The sequence below is a fragment of the Macrobrachium nipponense genome, chromosome 25, assembly GCF_015104395.2.
Source record: "Macrobrachium nipponense isolate FS-2020 chromosome 25, ASM1510439v2, whole genome shotgun sequence".
Classification (NCBI taxonomy): Eukaryota; Metazoa; Arthropoda; class Malacostraca; order Decapoda; family Palaemonidae; genus Macrobrachium; species Macrobrachium nipponense.
Window position 1 is genome coordinate 20530109 of NC_087214.1, and position 25000 is coordinate 20555108.

The 25000-nt window shown below is 37.5% G+C and overlaps 1 protein-coding gene across 1 annotated transcript in view; it reads left to right on the top strand.

The window, feature by feature from the left end:
* LOC135199012 (uncharacterized protein DDB_G0286379-like) overlaps positions 1–25000 on the top strand; it is a 74465-nt gene that overhangs the window by 22593 nt on the left and 26872 nt on the right. The window contains exons 2-3 of the mRNA XM_064226927.1: positions 1556–1726; positions 6500–6660. Of these exons, the coding sequence (XP_064082997.1) occupies positions 1556–1726; positions 6500–6660 (332 nt within the window). The remainder of the gene's footprint in view (positions 1–1555; positions 1727–6499; positions 6661–25000) is intronic.

A 25000-nucleotide genomic window follows, 5' to 3' on the forward strand; every position in this document is an offset into this window, starting at 1 on the left:
TACAGGTAAATCCAACCTTCCCCAGAGATTAATACAACCACAAACGGTCAGTTAGGTATGGACAACAGAATTCGGCTATTTTCAATCATATAAATGAACATAACCATAGAATAAACTGGAATATGTCACGTGTAATTTATAGCAGCAACTGCCGGTACAAGAGTCAAATGATGGAATCGGCCTTAATAAAAGAGAAGCAGGTAATGAACATCTCAAAAGGGAATTGGACATCAGACATCGTCGACGCAGTGTTCATTCAACCAACGCTTAAGAAGATTAAAGGAAGATTATCAGCGGGGTGACCTAAATTGGCTTACTTGTGGACGAATCTCTTGGTATAAACACCACCTTTTCTGTAAACTTTTCTCATTCATATACCTGAAGAGAGACAGCAGTCTCTGAAATATAGTACTTTTCTCTCTACTATCTCATTGTTTTGGTGTTTTTATGGGCTCCTTTTATTAGAGATATATATATATATATAGATATTATATATATATATATATTATATATATATATATATATTATATATATATAGATATATATATATATATATATATATATATATTATATATATATATATATATATACAAACTACTATATATCTCGTTGTTTTAAAACACTGGAAATTCCCGAGTACAAGATATATTCTCAATAAACAATTTCATAGCCATCTTCATACACGTATCGATAGCTGAGAATAACTGATCCCTACCAAACGCTGCTTAGAAGGACGCCAAAGTCCTTCCCATGGAGAGCCCAAATCAAGGAGAGAGAGAGAGAGAGAGAGAGAGAGAGAGAATCACCACTGCTGATCTCAAAGACCAAACTCTTAACTGAGGGTAAACTGTGGCCGGAGAAAAGGATTTCAACCAACTAATTATGAATCGGGGCGAAAGGAAAACTCTTCATTGGTCTCGATTTCTCTGGAAGAATTCCAGCTCTTGCTGCTGTCACAGTGTGTGACCAGGAGGATCCACTTGCTGGATCTGCAAAGACAAACTCTTAACTGAAGGGTAACTGTGGCCGGAGAAGGATTTCAACCAACTAATTAATGAACTCGGCGAAAGGAAAACTCTTCATTGGTCTCGATTCTCTGGAAGGAGAATTCCAGCTCATTGCTGCTGTCACAGTGTGTGACCAGGAGGATCCACTTAATTCTCTAAATTAAGAAAATATATATATAATTACAAGGCGTAATTATATATATATTTTCTTAATTTAGTGAAGCGTTGGGGCAAAAAAGCAAAAAAAGTATTCTGGGAATGTTGCTAAATCGTGAAGATGATGATGATGATGATGATGGTAATGATATACAAAAGGAGCAAAATACACACAAAAAAGGAAACATTTAGGCAACAAATTTGGCTGAAAAAAATAAATTATTACGAGAGTAATTCTAAAGTAATGCATGCCTAACTTAATACGAAATTCCTTGCGTGAAATCTTAAAAAAAAAAAGAAGAAGAAGAAGAAGAAAAGGGAATTACAACAGCCGTAATTACTATTTAAGAGAAGACAGATGCTTTAGGACTTGAGGATGGATTATATCAAAGATCAGCTTCAAGCCTCCTCCTCCTCCTCCTCCTCCTCCTCCTCTTGAGAGTCGTGAAGGATACACTGAGTGTGCATACTTTTATGACGGCAGCAACAACAATAACAGCAACAATAAAAGTAAGAGCGACAAAACCCTGGCAACGGAGAGCGGTGTGGTGGCCAGGTGTCAGGTGTGAGTGGAATGACCTGCCCCCATCCCTCAGCTGTTGTCATTCAGGGACACTGACAATGGAAACCACTTCAAAGTCTATCGTTTACTGAATGTTTTTCGAGAAAGATGATTTAGGCCTATGGACCTATACACGGGGAGAGAGAGAGAGAGAGAGAGAGAGAGAGAGAGAGAGAGAGAGAGAGAGAGAGAGAGAGAGAGAGAGAGAGAGAGAGAGAGAGAGAGAGAGAGAGAGAGAGAAGGGCTATTTGTTGGCTGAGCCTAGTGGTACCTGACCTAATAAATCTCTTTCGGACAAATCGTGATTTAATCAGAAGAATTTCTAAAGTAAGAAGCAACGGGTTCAGCAATTACTCTCAAATATCACGTAACAATAAAAATGCTAAGCCAGCTTTTTTTCCACAAAAACAGCTTAGTGTCACATATAAACGCACAAATATACGCAAATGAACACAAACAATTCCGTGGCCATAAGGCAAAAATGTATACAGTGGTCCCATATTATCTGCAGGCATAATTTACGTGAAAAAATGAAAAAATCTAAAAAGCAAAGGAAGGTTTCACAGGTTCTAGAAATCGATGTGGTCTTAAGAACAGTAGTGAATGGAGAGGCTGCTTTTACTGGTAAGAATGTTTGACACATTTCCCCAAAAATTTATTTAAGAAAACAATTGAGACACTGCCGTCCTAAGCAATGTTGTAATGGCGACGATGCAAGACGGTTCCAGGAGAAGATGCCAAAACAAGAAAACGGAGAAGAACACAGATAACAGAAGAAAGAAATTCCAAACCCAACAATGAAATCACGGAAAAATGGACAGGAAAAATGCAAGTCTCGAAGGCTCACTAAAACCTGGTTTTATCTGGAAACATTTGTCCATCGGACACGCCAATCAAATGTCTCTCCCTGGAACACTCGTTCACAATTTTATTGCCTATCAGAGAATATTTTCGACAGAGAGAGAGAGAGAGAGAGAGAGAGAGAGAGAGAGAGAGAGAGAGAGAGAGAGAGAGAGAGAGAGAGAGGTGATAAAAAATAAGAAGAAAACCGATACACATGAAATTCAGGGGAGAGAGAAAACAGGAATGAATTTGCCCACCACTGGAACACTTGAAGGTGAGAAGACTCCTTGATTGAAGAGTTAGCAAAGGTTTATTTTCTCTTCCTCTGCAACAAGATTAGACTGAAAGTTATACCTGAACATGAGGGATAACTTTGCTATTTTACCGCCAATTTCTAGACGCGAACATTAGTTATTTTCTCCCCACAGGGGCGAGTACTCTACGGCGTTCCATATAAACAGGGGAATTTCCCCATCTAGGGAATTTTTCACATCACCTGGCAAATTTTCCCTACCACCTTGAGAAAATTTCCCACCACATGCTTGGAATTTTACCCATCTAAGGAATTTCCCCAACAGTGAATTTTCCCCACCACCTAAGGCCTACTCCGTATCACCCGAGAAATTTTCATCAACCCCTGGGGAATCTGCCCCACCACCTAGTAGAGAATTAGCCCTACCACAAAGGGAATTTAACACCCCCCCCTCAGGGGACATTCTCTCCACCAGGGGAATTAGGTGCCCATCCTAATGCATTCATGTGCAGCGTGATCCAGAAATCAGCTGTTGCCGTTGGAAGTATTCCCCGAAGCCAGGGACAAAAGACATCATTGGTTCCCGTGTTTTGGGGAAATAATGAGACGCCCATCGAGCACGACCTACTATGTTGGCCAAATGCAACATCCGTCAGCCAGAACCTTAGTGACCTGGGATGGTCAAAAGAAGATAGCAAACAGGAAATAATATCATGAACTGATCCCATCCCTAAAATCTCGCAACAATTGACAAAATGGCTGGAAGTGTGTTCCTGGAACATATCGACTCTTTGTCATCATGACTCTGGGAGAAGCGGGGGGTGGGGGGGTGTGGATGATGGGGGGGGGAGGGTGTTGGCAACACTGTTGTCATTTACACCTGAACTGGCACCTGACCCTTTCATGTCGGACAAGAATAACTGCCCGAATTTCGTTCTATTTCTATTTCCTTTTTTTATTTTTTTTTTTTTTCTGAAAGAGTATCAGCATTGCACCAAGTGTTTGGGGGACCAACAAATTGTGCCCAAAATTTTATTTCGGAACTATTGTTGTTGCTGTTTCATTCGCAATTTTAATATCTATTTCCAATTTAATATCGCCGAACAATGATCGCGTTTCATCGCGCACCTTCACCGTGTTTTGTTTGGTTACGTGAGACACTTGGCGAAACAAACGCCCCATGACAACAAAATCTCACTCTCTCTCTCTCTCTCTCTCTCTCTCTCTCTCTCTCTCTCTCTCTCTCTCTCTCTCTTTGTTAAAGGATATGTTAGGATAGTTCAACCCAGATATTGGATTGAAAACTTACTCTTCCTGTGTGAACGAGATAATCAGTGGAGATAAACGTCTTCATCGGTCTGTCCAGTTTTAATTAACAGGCTTTAATTTATGCTCTTGACTACCTTGTTGATTTTGAGTTACCTTTTATGCATTTGAGTCTGTACAACATATTTACTTTGTGGTGATGGTCTTTCGTGTTACCTACATACTAAAGATTTATAAAACAGAAATAAAAAGTCACAAAGCCCACGATATATACAAAAACTTGGAATGGATTTAAATACACGAATGAGAAAATATCCAAGAAAAAAATATTTTTGTTGGTAATGATACGTTCCTGATCTCTCTGAAAATTGCATTAGTTGAGTTTGCCTCAATTTTAAGAGTCAACGCAAGGGGATATTTTCGAATACCTACTATTCCCTTATATTACCTGAGAGAGAGAGAGAAGAGAGAGAGAGGTTAGAGAGAGAGATGAGAGAGAGAGAGAGAGAGATGAGAGAGGAGGAGGAGCATTAAAAGCTTACGATTTCATAAGCGAGAGGGATTAACTCCGTCAGCAGAGAAGGGGAGATAATGAAATCCTTTTTATATTCAATTCCCAAGATGAAGGAAACATTTAACTAAGTCGTCAGTCCAATTAATAAATGGAGTAACGAATGTGAATGAAAAATACAACGAGATATGCATGTCGTAAAGAAAATATTTAGGTGTTACATAAATAAATGAAGTAAATAGAGAGAGAGAGACGAGGAGAGAGAGAGAGAGAGAGAGAGAGAGAGAGAGAGAGAGAGAGAGAGAGAGAGAGTGCTCTCACTACTTCAATGTAAACAGAATTCCACACACATATTCACTTTCATCCCAAACACCCAAAGAGGAACAGGCAAAGGACCTTATGAATCAGAAGCAATGGGTTCATGGGCTACAATGAGACCAGTCCTCATAAAAAATAGAAAAACCAAAACATTACAAGTGCAAGGCTCACATACCTTATCAAGACGACAAACATTAAAAGCTGAAAGCCCCTTTACAGAAAAGATTTGTCCTTGATGATGGAAAAGGTTCTGGCTCTTATCAAGAAATAAAAATAAACAAAATGGAAGTCAACTCCTGAGAGAAAGGGGAGCAAATGTCTGGTGTCACCTGGTGCCAAAATGATTCTAATGAGAGACGAAACTTGCGTCGCCGTAGGAAGAAGCACGTCAGGTGTTTCTTGAAGTATTCTACTGAAGACACTCACTAACGATGATACTAATTTGCTTGAAGAATCTCTGCTTTCGTCGTCGTTGACTTCTGATATGATGCATTATTCGTTATTCTTCGGAAGACGTTGAAGAGTTCTTGTTGTTTTCTGAAGTCGCTCACTAAACGATGATGCTAAGTTGCTTGAAGAATCTGTTGCTTTCGTCGTCGTAGACTTCTGATATGATACTTCATTATTCTGGTTTTTCTTCAGAAGACGTTGTAGAGTTCTTTTAGTAATCTGCCACCAATATTAGGGCTGTTGCCTTGTATAATAAGGCGCCCTATGAGGTAATGTTAGACTTGCAATAATCTTACGCTAAGTCGGTTGGTTATGTTAGACTTGCGACAATCTTACGCTAAGTCGGTTGGTTATGCACTTCCATACTCATTGGAGTGTCTTGGGGTTTGTAGATCACTTACGAAGTCGGTATTATCTTCTTTGGAAGGATTGCCAATGTATTTTGGATCAAATGCGTCGAACTTCACAAAAATCTCCGTCTTTGTACAAATTGAAATAAATATTCATTCTATATTCACTCTCTCTTCAGACATCCCAGAAGGAATCCCAACTAGTCTCTCGGAATCGATCCCGAAGAGGGAAAATATTCATCCACCCGTTTCTAAGGAAATAAATAGCCATTCTTGCCCCGAGCAGCGAATTAGGGGACTGGTGGGTAGTCGACTGTGGTGGGTCACATCCAGGGTGGGAAGAGCATATATGGCAGCATAAATGGCAAGTGTCACCCTTTCCAGTCTTTGTATGCGTGTACATGGAAGAGAGAGAGAGAGAGAGAGAGAGAGAGAGAGAGAGAGAGAGAGAGAGAGAGAGAGAGAGGCAAAACTCATTAACAGAATGAAAGCCCTTAACCTTGTAGAAGCCTTGAAGTGAACATAATGATTTTACTCACAGCAAAAATTAATACAACCTTCAGTGTAACTTGTCGAGTAAAGTAATAAAATCAAAATAATAATTTACAAAAACTGATGGAAATTATCCAGAAACGGATATTCCAAGAGACAGACGACACACACTAAGCAACGATAGACAAGGCAAAGGTCTTGACAAATATCAAAGATCGAGGCTAATTACAAGAACTTAGGCAACAAAGGAACAAATCTTAATTAAATAACAATGACAAAAAACATTTCCAGTTACAAAGGAAACACAACTCGAAAGGAAAGGCCCAGATAAGGTTACCTAAAGGAGAACTGGAGACCTGGAGAGTAACACTCGAGAGGAAGCGGAAGGGAGGATTTCCAAAAGACGAAGACAGAAGTAGAAGAGGAACAAGGCACTCAAAGGAAACACGAGAGTGAGGGGGACAGGGGTGATCATTTAACAATTGGGAGGTGGAGTCAAAAAAAGAAACTGGTATCGTGAGGAGAAACGAAACTGAAATTGAAGCGAAACTGATACAGAAATCTGAATCTACAGCGTTTGCGGCAGAAAGAATGAAATATTCTTTGTTTGAAAAATACGGAAATAATACAATAATAATATTGATGAAGTAACTGAGAAGAACAGGTGTCGCGAAATGACAAAGAATGTTGCAATGCATTAATACCCTCATATACAATTCTTCTTGCACTTTAGAAAGTTTTTATTACTTTTTATTTTATAAAATATATTAATAATTTGTTAATTAATTCTTCTTTTTTGGTAAACTGATCTTTTCTTTTGATTCCCCCATTTTTACTTCCTTTCACTTCTTTCAAATGAACACCATACTATGTACAATCGATCGCTATTTCCGCCTTGTAAATGCTCAAAAATAGCGGAGTCCTCAAGGAACTCTCTTTTGGGATACTGCCGCTTAGATAATTGGCCTCCTCTTAATGGAGTTATCAAGGTGCTTCTTCCACTAATGATGTACCTGTGGCTCCAGGGAGAGAGAGAGAGAGAGAGAGAGAGAGAGAGAGAGAGAGAGAGAGAGAGAGAGAGACCATCTTAAAATCTCTTATCCATATACAAAGAAAATACCTATCCCAGAATATCAGTATTACATAAATATCTCAATACTGCAAAGACTAACAGAAGCTCACTGTATTATCTGTAATATTCCCAAAGACCTGTTTGAGTTCCACTATCCCAACCGAAATGACAGACGTGGACATTTAACAAAAACAAACACCAGACAATTCAAAAATACGTTTTGCTAATACAGTATTTCCCCATCATGAGAAACACTTTTCAATCTTCTCTTGTTAGCCAAAAGATGATTTTCAGAAAAACGGGGAAAACTCGATGCTAAGTTGCAACGAACGAGCACCCTTCCAGTCAGGCGTGTAATGAGGTTGTGATAACCCTTCGAAGAGTTTCTTTGGGATATGCAAGAAGTTTTCATTTGATGACAACTGACTTTTGACAACAAAACAAACTTTCACTTCACGACAAAACTGACTTTCATTTTATGGCAAATTTTACTTTCATTTGTCGTGTTTAAGCAGAGGTGACGAAAATACACAATCCTATGTCTCTATCTAGTAGTGGCCCGTAGAAAACAAAGAACGCCTCTTGAAAGGAGGAAGGTTATGAGAATCGGAACATCCCTGGGAGATGGGGAAAGAAGCAGATGCAACACTGCCGCCAACTGCAACCAGGTGGTTGTCTCTATTGTGCTTTAAAATAAAAATGAACTTGTCAGATCTGTACGTTTGACCTAGAATGGATTTGGAGGAGACGATTGAGGGTAGGGGGGAGGGGAGGACAAAGGGAGAGGGGAAAGGAAGGCGAGAAGAGGAGGGAGAGGGAAAAGAAAGGGAGTAATGAACAGCCTAGTGGACAATGCACCTTGATGATATTCATGTCTATGTTACAATTTATTTTCCAATTTTGAAACAATTATCAAGAATTAGGACCAATTTTCAAGTGAAGGCCGACGGAGTGGGCTACAAAAATGTTTTTTCCTGGCTTACATAAACAGTATTCAGATCATTTAACTATGAAACATGACCTTGAGGAAGGTCACAAGATGACGTCATTTCCACCTACTTTCAAAAAAACCTTTCGGCCCAAAGTCTGTGGGTGAGATTCTTATATATGGATTAAGTGACAATGAACCACCCACCCACCCACCTGGCCTCTCCCGCGCCCTCTCTCCAACTCGGGTCCAAAGTTCCGACATAACAGCAGAGAGCAAAGTCCACAAACTGCCGTGAAACAGCAGTTTCCTGAGAACTCTTCCTGCAAAATATAACCCCAGGCTTTTGTATTTGTCATTATTATCATTTTAAATAAAGCATAGATACAAGTCCAATGGACTATAAGTCGAAATCGAATTGAGAATTTTCCCTTTTTTCCTGACAGTGTGAATTGACAGTTACAGTTTTAATTCCTGAAGAACGTAAACAAAATTCTTTGGATTTTTAATTCATGAAGAATATAAAGAAAATTCTTTGGATTTCCTGAAGAATGAAATCAATTCTTTGTATTTTTAATCTCTTTAGAACATGAACAAAATTCTTTCTACTATTAATTCCTGACGAACATAAACAATATTCTTTGTATTTTTAATTCCTGAAGAACGTAAACAAAATTCTTTGGATTTTTAATTCCTGAAGAATATAAACAAAGTTCTTCGTATTTTTAATTTCTGAAGAACATAACGAAAATTCTTTCTACTATTAATTCCTGAAGAACATAAAGAAAATTCTTTAGATTTTAAATTCCTGAAGAATATAAACAAAATTCTTTGTATTTTTAATTCCTGAAGAACATACAAAAAAAATATAATTTCGATTCATATTATGAGTAGCTGTATTTTTGCTCGTATGAATAGCTAGACTTATCTCATACATATCACAAACATTCTAAAACCAGTCCACACTACAGTATAGAATGTCAAAAACACATGTCGGCTGGGGGCAGACATAATTTCGTCCTTTAATCAAAATGACAGAGATGCATATGTATGAAAAATATTTACGGAATACTTCCATGTGTTCATAGGAGTAGGTACCCTGTGTATGCACATCTTCTGTAAATAACCTTATTGACATCATTTAATTCAACGTATGTCAAGTATACATATTCCCAAATACACAACAACACTGCATATGCCCAGTGCCACGTCTAGAGAACGTACGGGCACTCAACAGTTCGAGGAAAGCGAATAAGTGCAGAATTTCTCTCTCTCTCTCTCTCTCGGCCTCTAAATATCCTCGGTCCAATATTGCTGGACCCGGCAGCTTGGAGGAGGAGGAGGAGGAGGGACTGGCTGACTCGGGGATGATATCAGCCGAAGATCCTGAGGAATCTTTATTGGTCTTTCCGAGCTGAATTTCTCTCTCAAGTTCCAATACTTTTCCATCTCGGCGAAATCTCTCTCTCTCTCTCTCTCTCTCTCTCTCTCTCTCTCTCTCTCCAAGGAGATGCAACCCTTTGGGTATGCGGGATGTTTAGGGCAGACTTCGAAAAAGTGTCTTATTTTAATGTTTTCAGTAATGATGGTGTTTAAGTGATATTCATTACTCTACTTTTTACTAAGTGAGCTCTGCCCAGACCTTGAACTTTGATGTTAAACGTTGCATCAACTACAGTCCAAAATCGGAAATATTTTGTGATGCTCAACTGCGTGGCCCTGACAGGATTAAAATGTAAATTCGCTCAAATATAAAACTGTTCCTTAGCATTTCGGCCACTTGGACCCGACCCCAGTCCCAATTTTCTTTGTTAGCCAAGTGACGAATGAATTCCAGAACGAAATGAGGTAATTCTAGGCGAGCGTTTACATTTTTCTTATAGAATTCTGTCAACATACAAAATGATATGTATGTACTACATGTGGTACAATAAAATGTTAATAAAAAAACGCTGCAAGTTCCTTCGCAAGTAGGAAACTCCCAAGTTCTTCAGATCTGCTCATTATCTACCTTCGGTTAAAATCACCTGAACTCGTTTATAAAATCAACCCTTTTTAGTAGAATCTTAAAACTGGTGTCGACAACGGTGGCCATCCGTCACACAGTACTAGATTAGATTACTTATTTTGCGACATTTTTGTCCCTTGGAGCCCAATTTCCCTTTAGGGTCCATGTGACGAAATTTTGCAGTCGACTTTCAAGTAATATGATGGGGCACTTCTACCCAATTACAAGTTAGTAAAACGACTGCATGTCTCTTTCGCTAACACTACAGGAGTCATGTTTCTCAGAGGAATCAGCAACTGGAAAAGAAAAGATTCTGTAGCAGAAAATCACAAGAAGTTTAACGGAACCCAAGAATTGTTTTTGCAAGACCTCCTCGCCCCAGTTCAGTTCTGATGGACCTGCCATAAGGTTAGGTCATTCACTGGTCTTTCCAGAAGAGCAATAACAAAAATAAAAATAAATTCTAAAAATGATTCTCGTTTTCCTAATGATCTCAGAGGGACAGATGATCAACAATGAATTTTTCGGAAGCCTTCATGATCGACCAAGCGTAAAGGAACATCCTGACAGCTTTCAGTCTCCCAATCATTCACAAGCGACAAACAAAAATGTTGAAATTAAGTTGCACCACGAAATCCATTTTCCAAAAGAGTGGGTTTCTCGTTGGACGAGTCGGTTACGTGCTCGACTACTGATCTCAAGGCTAGGGTTCGATTCCCCGCTCTGCCAACGTGAAATCAGAGGAATTTATTTCTGGTGATAGAAATTCATTTCTCGATGTGGTTCGGATCCCACAATAAGCTGTAGGGACCGTTGCTGAGTAACCAATTGGTTCCTAGCCACGTAAAAATATCTCATTCTTCGGGCCAACCCTTTATAGGAGAGATATTAATCAGCACAGTGGTCTGGTCAAACTCAGATATAATTATTTTTCCAAAAGAGTCAAGTGTAGGCCGCCTACCTAGGAATGGATCCAAATTTAAGAAAAAGTCAAGTATAGACATATTGGGAATAGATCTCATCCAAAGAGTTAAGCGAACGCCTATTTGAGAACGACCCCATTTTCACCAAACTTAAGTGTAAGCCAATCTGCCAAAAGATGTCATTTTCAAAAAAAGATAGGTGTAGGTCTATCTAGGCATAAAGCCCATTTTTCAAGAGAGTTAATTGTAGGCCTATCTGTCAACAGATTCAATTTTCAGAGGAGTTAAGTGTACGCTTATCTGGCAATGAATTTCATTTCAAAATGCCAAGTGCAGGCCTAAATGGAAACAGATCCAGTTTTCAAAAGAGCTAAGTGTGGGCATGTCTGGGCATTGATCTCATTTTCGAAAAGGGTAAGTGTAGGCATTCATGATGTACAAATTGGTCTCACCCGATTCGTGAACTCCACCTGGAATTCGCGACGTTGGAATGCGCTGGAATGATGTCCGAATTATAAATTCATTAATTAATTTCAGGAGTAATATTGTATCGGGATAAGGGTGAATGACACCTTGGCGCATGCAAGCATACAGTTTTTGCACATAAGACTTTAGCTAAACACATCTATCGTATGTAGCAATACATACATATGACTGCAACATGTGTATACATACATATATATGACCTATTTAAACATGTGTATCTAATGGAGATTTTCACAAAAGTTAAAAGATTCCAAGGACTAATTTGTCCCCATCGTCCAGTAGCCCTAAACAATCCTGTCGAAATGAGGTCCCGATACTCTTTGTATAAATAAATGGGGAAATTTTGTAAGTGATCTATATATATATATATATATATATATATAATATATATATATATATATATATATAGATATATATATATATATATATATAGATATATATATATATATATATATATATATATATATATATATATATATAGATCACTTTCCAAAATTTCCCCATTTATATATATATATATATATATATATATATATATATGTATATATATATATATATATATATATATATATATATATATATATATATATATATATATATATATATATATATATATATAAACTAATGTATTTATTAAGGAGATTAGCTGTTTTGTAACATGCAACTTTCCGACGGAAGACTTAGAAGATAAAATTAAAAAAGGAAATGAAAACTCTTGCATCGTTTACCTGTAAAGAAATTGCTCTCATGCGTAAGGTTTCTCGGGCCTAACAGGATGACTAGCCTTTTTTCCGGCCAAAACGAAACTGATTTGAAAACTTGTGGAAAGTTCCGAATTTTCTAATCGACTTTCCCTGCCAAGAAAAATGAAGGAAAGGATAATAGGAAGCAAGAGAACGCAACATAATCAGACGGGGGAATTACATCTCAAGAGTAAAATCAGCTGCTACGATTTTGTTTCCTATTTTTTTTATTTTATCTGATACTCTTCGAGAACTGACAATATCTCCAGGATAGGGTAAAATATACAAAATCACGGGCATTTTTCAACCACCGACTACCTCAGACAACACCATCAGAAACAAAAAAAAAAAAAAAAAAAAAAAAAAAAAAAAAAAAAAAAAAAAAAAAAAACATAACCGAATCTAATTCCGTGGCCGAAGACGACGCCATCATGTACTTCTGAATGCAAGAGAATTCTGCTGAATATGCACGATATTTCTTCCCCTGCCAACTCGACAATATCCCGGATGAGCGATGACACAGAAACCTCGTTTATTCTGACAGAACTCCCGTAGTTCCAGGACTGTTTGATACACTTTAACTTTGACGGTAAAATTGACGATAAAGTAACTTCTTTTTGGAAAACGATAACCTGTATAATGTCTTGAATCAACATAGTATATCTTCTGATACTCGGTTCAACTTTGACAGTAAACTTAGTGGTGAACTTATTTCTTTAGGGAAAAGACAAATTACACAATTCTGGAATCGACCAATATCTTCTGATAGACTGTTCAACTTTGGCGGTAAATTTGATGATAAATCAACTTACATTCTTTCGGAATTCGGATTGAAATACAAAATTTAGACCAATGGCCAAGCACTGGGACCTATGAGGTCATTAGGCGCTTAAAGGGACGCTTCAAAAAACTAAGTAATGCCTACAGTGCACTGCATGAGGTACATTGATGGTACTATCCCCCTTAGTGATGATTTCTTTTGGAAAACGATCAACTATGCAATTCTGGAGTCGACATACTTTTGAGACTATTGAACAAGGCATAAAACCGGCTATAAATAGAAAAAATAAAATACTAAATAAACAAAAACAAACCGTTTACTCTCCCGCCACAATCACAACTTTGCTGTTAAAAAAACCTTACTTTTGACATTTAATTAATTTGTTCACAATAGTAATGGAATATGTTATCTTATATTTGGCCACAAGACACGAAAAGCAAATATTAGCTTAGACACCTGTCATTCAAATAGATGTTATTCGCTGATGAATTGCTACGTGATTTATGTACCATAATTCACGTACTATATCTATGCACCAGTAAAGACGAATAATAAAATTTAAAATTATTTTCAAATAATTAAACTATCAAATATTCATTTCGTATATATTGCAGTAGGGTATTTTCACTCAAATCGCCTCACTCGAGAACAATACATCACCACAAACACAATACTGAGCATTGTCGATTCATCTTGGTAAAATGGTATTTACGTCAGAAAACAAACCTAGTTTTGCAAAAACTGGACATTTAATTACATTCGTTATCTATTTATTACCATTAATTTCCCATCACATATTCGTTCCATCCCAAGTTTTTATATTTTCTTATAAAAATTGAATTATTCATAACAAAAGGTTTAATAAAAAAAACCAATTAAACTTCATGTTTATTTGTTCATATAAAAATAAAGAATACATTAATATTAATTTTTAGAATACCTCATCAAATTTTGACATAGAAAACTCTAAGCTCTAACGTTATGTATTTACTTTTGTGTTATTCTGGCATGTCGGCATTTGCCCTTAGACTATTGTCATTTGTTGTTCGTTATCATAATCCCTTGAATGATTCATATTTAGTTCGGTGGTCGTAAGAGCATTAGTCATCTCTGTGGGCTCCCGATTGCCAAAATTAAAACAAACACTTGAGATATATATACAACTTTCCAACTTACGTTACTTTATTTTGTACTTAAATTTGAACTGAAACTGAAATACCATCTGTTCTGCTGAAAAAAAAAAATTACCCAAAACAAACTTAGGAGAAGTATCAGTGAATTTGGTTTTCCAAAAGTGAACAAAAACCCAAAGACATAAATATTCAGGTCGACTTTATCTGGTTCCTGCAACAGACAAAGGAAAGGATTACAATACCCATTACAAGAGAGAGAGAGAGAGAGAGAGAGAGAGAGAGAGAGAGAGAGAGAGAGAAGAGAGAGAGGGGGGGGGTGGACAAGTCAGGTTAGATGGCCCTTCGTTAACCACGTAATGATTTCTTCACACCACAGTGAAACATGTCATAAATACACGTCGGAAACTTATCCTATACATATCACAAGTTGAAAACAAGTCAACAGCCGTAACAGGAATACGAATCTTTGGCACATACCGGATAATCATATGAAGCAACGGTTAGGACTAACAAGAAGTCGATAACAAGTATTCAACAAGTTTGGGATGTGTCAGTGTTGCAAACATGTTCATGAAATGTATTACTGCAGTTTTGAGGCAACCTGAGCCTAACATGATTTAACAAAACAACCTTTAAGAAGCCAATCAGCCAAAGCTTAGAAACAGCTTCAGGCACAAAGTCAGGGGCGTGGGGCTGGCAACTGCATCCATAAAACACCTGTAAATTAACCAGAAAATGTACCCATGGAACCACCCCTCCAAGAGGGGGAAAATGATGTATATTGATAACTCCATGTCTATATTAAAGTATGCTTGAAAATGGGATTTGCGGATGCGGATGCAGATATTCCTTTTAAATTTGCGGATGTGGATGCAGATATTTGATGACCATACCCTCAAGGATGCGGATACTTTGTAAATCTAAATAATTTAGATATATTCAATTGTTAGAGACGATTTTCAGCAAAATAATTCAAAGTTATGTGTTACCACATAATAGTTGATGTACTAATTGAAAGTAGAAACATAAGTGATACTCATGTATGTGTTTAAACTTTCATATGAACATATAAACAGTAACTGCGATGCACGAACGTTTTAGTTGTCTTGGCACAAGTTTATTTCATGCTCATTGCATCATAAGGGTAGCAAAGATACAAAGTCATTCTTCGCATTATAGAGAGAGGGAGAGAGAGAAAATCCACGCAGATTCAAGACTAGGCTTAAGGGAATTAATAGAAGGGGGAACTAACGATATATTTCCAATCAAGAAATGGCGAGTATTATTGCATCCGGGTAAGTTATATATAAAGATTTAAATTTATATCGAAAGGGGAGAGAGATAAACGAACGATAAGATAAAAAACGGATAAGAAGATATTGGAATTCGTACTTAGAAGGAAATCAGTTCAGCCGAACAAATGTGAAACTTCCTAGAAGAGGGAAGAACTGACATGGAAACAGAAAACGGAGCAAGGCGTTACGAAGCTTAATGGAATATACAGAGAGAATACATCAGGAAATATACACAGAATATACATCAATCCCGAGGGATATGAATCCTTAGGAATTCCAAACCTTTGGCGAGAACTAGATACGAATAAGAAGCATAGAAACAACAATAAAATGTCAAGGGAGGAATACCTTCCATTTGTAACATTTTCATTTGCACAAAAACACACTCACGAGTGCAATGTTTTTGCCAGATAGCTACTGAGCCAAGCTACTAAGCCACTAACCTTCTCCATCCGCAATGCTAAGCAGATCTGGCTTTGGTTATTTCGTGGATGGGTGATCACCAGTGAATAACAATTATCACTGAGAATGTTGTCAAATAAGCCATTCTGAAAACTATAAAATAAACTTAAAAAATACTAATTACTTCACAGTATTCTAAGAGAGAGAGGAGAGAGAGAGAAAAGAGAAACGAGGAGAGAGAGAGAGAGAGAGGAGAGAGAGAGAGTCCATCTTTACTACATTTTAGTTAAATCAGATCAATTCTTCACAACATAAACACGCAAGTACTATTGGAAAATTAAATAGAGAGAGAGAGAGAGAGAGAGAGAGAGAGAGAGAGAGAGAGAGCGCCTCACTATCATCAAAAGGGTGAAATCACGTAGGGCCAATTTGTCCCCCAAAATGGGGTGAGCCTCTAAATCTAATCTTGCCTCCGGCCATAAAAGTTACCACAGCCTCGGAATTTTAAATGATGGCAACAACGAGCACCAACACATCCTCCTCCTCCTTGGGGACATCCTTCATGGAATGAAACTGCCCAGACGTTGCCCGCCCGGATCCCGATTAGCCGGGATGTACTCGAATTTGGGGGAGGGTGAGTTGGAATGGATAAGAATAAACACGAGGAGGAGTACCTCTCTCTCTCTCTCTCTCTCTCTCTCTCTCTCTCTCTCTCTCTCTCTCGTGAGAGTCTTCAGCGCCAGGACGACAACTGCAGCCCACCCCTCTGCGAACCTGGGAAGAAACCTCCTCCCGAGAGGAGCAGAATTTCCCTTTTCTGATCCCTCAAGACCATTTCTCCATCCCTCTTCTTTCTGACTGACAACCAGCAGACATTTTTCTATGTTCTTTGGTCAGACAAAAATCTCAAGTTTCCAAATGATAAGGGAAAATTAAAAAGAGAGAGAGAGAGAGAGGAGAGAGAGAGAGAGAGACGAGAGAGAAGAGAGAGAGAGAGAGAGTCCTCCTTCAGAGACACACGATATAGACTCACGGATGTAAACAGTATGGGATAATACCATGAAGGTATTATATATTGGGCACTGAAAATCATCAAGAGAGAACCAATGAGGCCCCAATATCGAATGGTATGAAGTTGAAATGACTAGTCTTAACAAAAGAAAACCAATCCGGTTACAAGAGATATTCTTTGATGATGAGATTATTTCACTTTGGATGAGAATTGAAAAGAAAATTTTGTGTCAAGTTAATAATTAGTATCAACAATTATTTCAGTTGATTACTGGTACCACATTAATGATCACCTGAGAATTTTTTTTCGATAAATTAATTAATAATGTAGCTGGGAGACTGGACCCAATACTTTGTAGCTAATTATTTCGCTGTTGAGTTACACAGCTAATCACGACGATAATTGAGATATTTATGAACGTAATTAGAAATACTTAATCTAGACTTTTGGGACTGCGAGTGGAATAGTATTTATAATTCAAAAATCAATACAGGGGCTGTTACGATACTAATAATAATAATAATAATAATAATAATAATAATAATAATAATAATAATAATAATAATAATATAGACTAAGAAAGACTCAGGGAAAGATGATGATGATGATGAAGAAAGGAGAAGGAAAATCAGGTAAGACATCCCCGGTCAGAGCGAAGACCTGCAATGAACCACTGATTGGGGAATCTGTCTGGAAGGGAATATAGCTGTCAAGTAGATCACACAAGGGGAGGTATCCCCCTACAGTAATCCCTGCATCCACCAACCCCTCACCCCCCTCCCCCCAATAAAATATATCAAACTATGACAAATGTAACCAGGAACAACATTCAAAATTCCTTCTGAAGATTTGAATTCACGTGGATTCTGTGATCATTTCCCCTCAAATATAATTCATTTCCTCCCTGAAAAAATTAGTTTCTCCATTAAAAACCAGATTCATTTCGCCCTAAATAAACAGATTCATTTCCTTTCCCCATAAAAAGAGATTTGTTCTCTCTAAATAAAATAATCATTTCCCTTAATAAAACATATTACTTTCCCACTAAAAACAGTACGCCACCGCCAGTTCGCCACCAGCTTTTGGTCACTTGGGTCATTTCGCCACCAGAAATATAAATACAATGTGTTTTGGGTTTTTTCCCTCTACAACTTTTAATTATTTTAGTCAATTTTATCTTTACCACTACAAGGTGTAAATTAACAAAATAAAGATATAAAAAAAAAATTATTGGTTTAGGAAACAATTTTCAAAATCATTCAAGATATTCCAACATTGTAATGACTTATTGGTTTCACCAAAAAACTAATTCAAAAAATTATCAAAAATCACAAAAATAAAGAAACAAAAACTTTACTTCATTTTATAGTAATGGGCTATTCCTCTGAGATATTCCAAAGAGTCTCTTTCACCGTTGTATTCGAGAACAATTTTTTTTATTCTTTCGTCCGCGTTTCGATATTTTTTTTAGCTTTAATGGTGGTGGGCGCCCCGCTATCAGCTGTTCCATATATAAATCTCTTCCTTTTCGTAATTTCATTAAAGTTCCTATGAATTGCCATATGGTTGGGTGGCTAGCTCCGAGTTCAAAAGCAATTCTTCGATGAGCTGCTTCTGCGTGGTTATTTGTCCGATCTTCATCATTTAAAGTTTTATGTCTCATATTGCGACCACATATCATGGGGAAACAAAGGTGCCCATTCGGCAACTGCCGCGCCTAGTGTAGATACCATATGGTAAATTCAAACCAATCTAGTATTGGTAACAGTTCTTGAGGCAAAAAGTCTGCAAGTGCTTCCGTGTAGATGGCAAGGTCACGATGTGGCACAAATCCAAAGCAAGTATCATTTTGGCTTTTAAAGCAAAATCTGGTTCGGTGTTGTATTGACGACTTGCTCCAACTGCAGCTGTGTGTCTATGCATACTTTGTGCCAAATGAAAAAAACAACCTCTTATTTTGACTCCAGGAAAACATTTTCTCATAGCACCAATAGCTGCTTGTTTAAAGTCACAATGGATACACTGCGGTCTTACATTAGGTACCAATGATTTAACCATTTCAATCATACGTACATAAGTTGAACGTTGCTTATTTGTTAGAAGTATATACAGAATTGGTTGAACTCCATCAAATTTTTTTGCCAGAATACAAAATACCTGAGAGAATAAAATACGAGCTACGTTGAATGTACCGTCCACAAACCACGTCGATTCTACTAAATAATGTTTCCAGGATTCCCGTCCAAATATGATTATACGATTACTTCTTTGTCCACTATCGGCCAAAAGAAAATTTTCTTCTGCTAAGTTATCAGGTTTATACATTTTATATGCAATTGGAATCTCCAACTGCTGAAGATCTGTAGGGTTTGCTGGCGCAAGGCTAATATCATTCCTTTTTCGTCGTATTATTTTCTTCATGCTGCTTAACGTTGGTAAAGATTCTTGGACTGACGAAGGCACATCAGCTATACATTCATATAAAAGAACACGAGATACTTCCTGTGATTCCTCTGCACGGCGTTTTAAATTTGCTTTCACTTTGGCAACTTGTACACTGGCTGCAGAAGCAGAATGGGTGTGTTCATTCATCTTCATTATCACAGTGCTACTCTTGGTGTGGATCCGTCCATTACATCGCCCCCTTTGTTCGCAGCGCCAAAATTTGATGCTTGGATCACTCTTGGATGATTTGTCAAAAACGTATATGAAGCCATCGTGCTGAAACTTCTCTTTTCCACGTTTGCTAAGAATGACTGTTTCCATTTTGAAGACTTGAAGGAGACTGGGAAAAAAATATTAGGTAAAGAAATAATGTGGATTTTTTTTTTTAAACACTTGAACAAAACGACTTTTTTGCAAAAGTTATTCAATACATTTAACAACCAAACAAAATAAATCAAAACAATGAAAACAAACGACCTATTAGCGTCGGCGAATAATCCTCTGTGAGGAATAGGCGGCGGTAAAACGTCTCGGAGGCGAACTGGCGGTGGCTAATTGTCGGCGGCAAATCGGCCGCGTCGAATGGTCCCATTCCCAAAAATTCAAACTCGATTCCCAATAAAAACAGAGAATCTTTTCCCCATAACAAAAAAAAAATTCATTTCCTAACATACTAAAAAAAAATTTATTTCCCCTAAAAAAATAGGCATTTCCCCCTAAAAACCAGATTGATTTCGCCCTTGAAAAACGGCAATTTATCCCTAAATAAAAAAAAGATTAATTTCCACTTAAAAACGGATTAATTTTCCCTAACAAAATTCATTTTCCCCTAAAAAACCGATTCATTTCCCAAAAACATAAGATTCATTTACCCACCACCCAAAAATTCAGATCCTCTGTAAAATACAGATTCATTTCCGTCCTTTAAAAAAATAAATAAATAAAATAAAACCGAGACAATAACTGATTCGACTCTTCTCCCTCTCCACGAATCCCACTCTGACACCGACGACACAGCAGCAGAAGCACAATTTTCCAGCCAGAGACACCAATGGAATTACTCCCTCAGAACACAAGGTCAGAGGGCGTAGGAAAGGGCCTGTTCTGTCCAGTAGGAGGGAGGTTCTCCGGTGGGAAGGAAAGAAGGAATTTCTCCTGCCAATGTCTCTGAAGACTCTCTTGCTAATATAAAGGGTGCGACAGATTTCTCAAAGGACTCGATGTGTCTGTCATTCACATGTCAATGTTACAAAATATTTAATAACTAAATAATAAACTAACATGGTATATTATATAAAATCCTACAATAATAAAACTCTCCAGTCAGCCCGTATTCCGTATCTCAAATATTTAATAATAATAATAATAATAATAATAATAATAATAATAATAATAATAATAATAATTTTTATTTCAGCTCGAGGCCATATACATGACAGAAAAATTCATGTAACAAACACTCAGCACTTTTAATTTCGTTTAATTAGGCGCCAAATTGCAAACGTAGTAAAGATCAATTTTACCTATTCACAGCTGAGGTCATTAGCATACTTGATCTCGGTAAATATCTGGGGAAATCCTAGTCCATTTGCATCTCTAATTATCTGAGAGAGAGAGAGAGAGAGAGAGGAGAGAGAGAGAGAGAGAGAGAGAGAGAGAGAGAGAGAGAGAGAGAGAGAGAGAGATTCTTTTTCCCCTACATTTTAGGTAAACAGAACAACTATTCTTGTCTATAAGCACGCAGGTGTTGAAGACTAATACTCATATCCAAATCATTTTATGATAGACAATATATACGACATTCATCCCATAATGGATACAGCCACATAATAGTATAACATGTCATCAAAACATGTCGGCAACTTATGTCATACATATCACAAACATGTTGAAACAAGTCAACCACCGTCAGTGGAAAACGAACCTTAGGCCTATGCTCGATACTCGTATGTAACACTGGTTAGGACTACTAAGAAGTCGCTAACTTATATCCAGCATGTATGTGATGTGTATGTGACATGTTGACGACATGTTAATGACATGTTTCCATGTAATTTTAGCTCATTCTAAATGATCAAACGTACTACGGGTTCACAACGATATTCTCGTTACGCGTTTGAAAGATTTCCCTAATTATCCGAGATTCTCAGAAGCTGGGATGAATTTGGAGAGAGATTCGGCGACTTCTGTTGGTCAAGTGTTACTGGATCAATGCAACTCACCCAAGGCCTCATATCATAAGTGCAAGGGGCACTTGCAAAGTTCCAGTATGTCTTTGACTACTTATTTTTATTTAAGTCAGGATATTATATCCCTTACTCCTCTTCTGTGACGAAAGGAATTTCTTCTTAGACAAATCAAACAAAAGTATCCAGTCATTTTCAGCCATAAAATTCATTCAGTCCTTCAGTCTGAAGTTTCCAACAGCGTGTACAGCGTCAGCAATATCCAGAAGCAGAAGCAATATTCCACTTTAAGGGTGACCTAAATGCCTAAATGCTTGTTCAGGTAACTTGGATAATTTGTGGTAGAACTTAGTTCCTATAGATGAAGCTATGGTCCGATTTTATTTGTTCAGCTGGATATGTAAATACATTAACAGTAAACATACCTGTATACACTATATAGCTTTAAGATACGCCCAAACTGCAGTAAAACATGTCTGAAATATCAACAACTTGTTGCGCACACATCAAAATCATGCCAAAAATAAGTCAACGATATACTAGTAGTCCTAACCAGTGCATCATATGATTATCCAGCGCTTGCCAATAGACTGTTTTCATTTAAAGTCGTTGACATGTTTCCGACTTGTTTCTGGCATGTATGGGATGTCACTACCAGCCACCGATTGTTTCCAACTTTTTGTGACAGAGGATAAGATGTCACTACCGGTCGTTGATTTGTTTCCAACATGTTTGTAATAATAATCAAAGTTGAGATAGAGGCTTGAACATACTACGAGCAAGAGACTAGTAAATAACTTTCACAGAGGAAGGAGGCAAAGTCTCGATTACCGAAAGTGACACTTCCATTAGCGCCAGGGACGGCGGCCAACGGCCTCCTGCCTTCATTTGTCTGTGAAATAGGGCAAATGATCTCATTTGCCCTAAGGCAATTTCCATCTTTTTGTAAAAGTTTTTTTTTTCTTAACAGAGATAACGAAGTTAACCCGACTGCTGAAATATGACATTTGAGGTACTGAAAGGCACCTGAAACCAAAGCTGATCGACTGGAAGGTTTGAAAAAAGTTTTTGAAATTGAACTGGCATTTAGAAATGACCATCTCCATAGATTCATTCTGTTGAGAGTTGTAATGAAATGTTTGCAACACAGCAATAAATCACATTAAATCTGTCTTTTGTGCGACCTGGATGTCATCAGCAGTAAACTACCTTCATTTGCAGATGATTAGAGGGATTTAGATCTTCATCTTCGCTTAATGACCTTCGAATTCCGGCAGAAATGAGCGGTTTTATCCAGCTGCTGAGATCGGCGGTGCTTTGGGAGAAAGGAGAAGGGAATTGGAAGGCCACAGAGGCTGTGACTTTGTTGTTCTGTCAGATGCTCTGTGGTGGTTGAGGGTATAAAGTTGTGTTAGGATGAATATACTTCCCCAGATTTGGAGTTACGTTTATTATTATTATTATTATTATCATTATTATTATTATTATTATTATTATTATTATTATTATTATTATTATTATTATTATTATTATTCTGAGACGAGCTCTATTCGTATGGAACAAGCCCATAGGGACCACTGATTCGAAATTGAAGCTTCCAAAGAATGTTGTATAGTTGATTTGAAAGCAGCAGCAGAATGTAATAGGAAATACAAAAAACATATCAGTTATTAGAAAAGAAAAATGAATCGGCAAATTAACAAAGAAAGAGATAGGAAATGTAAATGAATTCTGAAAACAGGAATTGCAGGTTCTAGGGAGACCCTTCTAGAGTCCAAGGGTGTGTGGAATGAAGGATTCATGGAACCTTGAAGCTCAGCAGCTAGCATAGACCCTGGATCAATGAACAGGACACTTTTAATGGTTTGTGTCCAGATCCTGAATAGGATATCACAGGGATTCCTTGTAAAAGTCTGCTCAGTGCTAAGGAACAGTCCAGTTGTAAAATTACGTCGAGGTAATGCAGTGGAATGAATCTTTTCTTCTGCAATATGCAAGTGTGCAAACCTATAATTGACAGAGATGTATGAGGGTCTGTGCAGTGTGTACGTAGCGTTGCGTAATTATTAAAGGCCACTCAGTGGCTCCAGTGGTCCACAATGACGTTTTAAGGGCCAAGAATTGGGTTGAGTCCGATTGGGAATAGAACCAATATTGTCTTTGTGACACTCAAGTAATTGAAGGCACTGAAGAGCTGATAGGAGACAAGGTATTTGGAGACTGAGATAAAATGCAGCAGGTATTAAACGTCATGCCAGTATATAAATAAAAATGAGACATTAACCTTTATTATTATTTTTTTTTTTTTTTTTGTTTTTTTTTTTTTTTTTTTTTTTGCTCTATCACAGTCCTCCAATTCGACTGGGTGGCATTTATAGTGCGGAGTTCCGGGTTGCATCCTGCTTCCGTAGGAGTCCATCACTTTTCTTACTATGTGCGCCGTTTCTAGGATCACACTCTTCTGCATGAGTCCTGGAGCTACTTCAGCCTCTAGTTTTTCTCGATTCCTTTTCAGGGATCTTGGGATCGCCTAGTGTTCCTATGATTATGGGTACGAAAGAAGATAACAGCTGGTATTCATCACTGGTCACCATCCAAGCACTGACCAAACCAAATATCGGTTGACTTATAATAGTAAAAAATAAAAAATCCTTCCAAATCAAACCAAAAGGAAACCAAAGGATTCTGAAGGACTCCAAGAGAGACACGGGGGAAGGATCTGTCTCCTTCATCCAGTTTGATCCTCCTTAATTGGGTCAGATCTCTCCGTCTCCCTCATATGTATAAAGACTAAACACCTCTCTCTCTCTCTCTCTCTCTCTCCAGCACAAATGCTCTATTATGAGAGAGAGAGAGAGAGAGAGAGAGAGAGAGAGAGAGAGAATGTGTTCAACGATTTAATATATAACATAAAACTAAACTAAAATATTCGACACTGTGACAATTAATGTTTGTGAATGTTAGCTAATCAATCAGTTGCACAAAGCAATAGAACATGATGTTATTCCCAACATCTATGAGTCCCCAACTAAAATGGAACAATATAACTACATAACTTAAGAAATATAACTAAAATGGAACAATATAACAACAGAACTTAAGAAATATGAAAACAATGTTCACATTTTCCATGAATTCCTTCCACGGAAGAAATGCTGTCAGAAATTCATTGGAATTCAGTTAACATAGAATCCAAAATCTGGGCAAAATATGTTCATCAGCAAAGACTGAAAAACAACCGATTTCCTTTGCATTATTTGTGTTCATTATCTTGTAACTGTATATCTATCCCCTGTGACATTAACGTCGAGTGGCAGCCAAGTCATTATACCCGGCTGATGCCCCGTTGAGAAGCTCCTCCTCTCTGGGTACTACAAT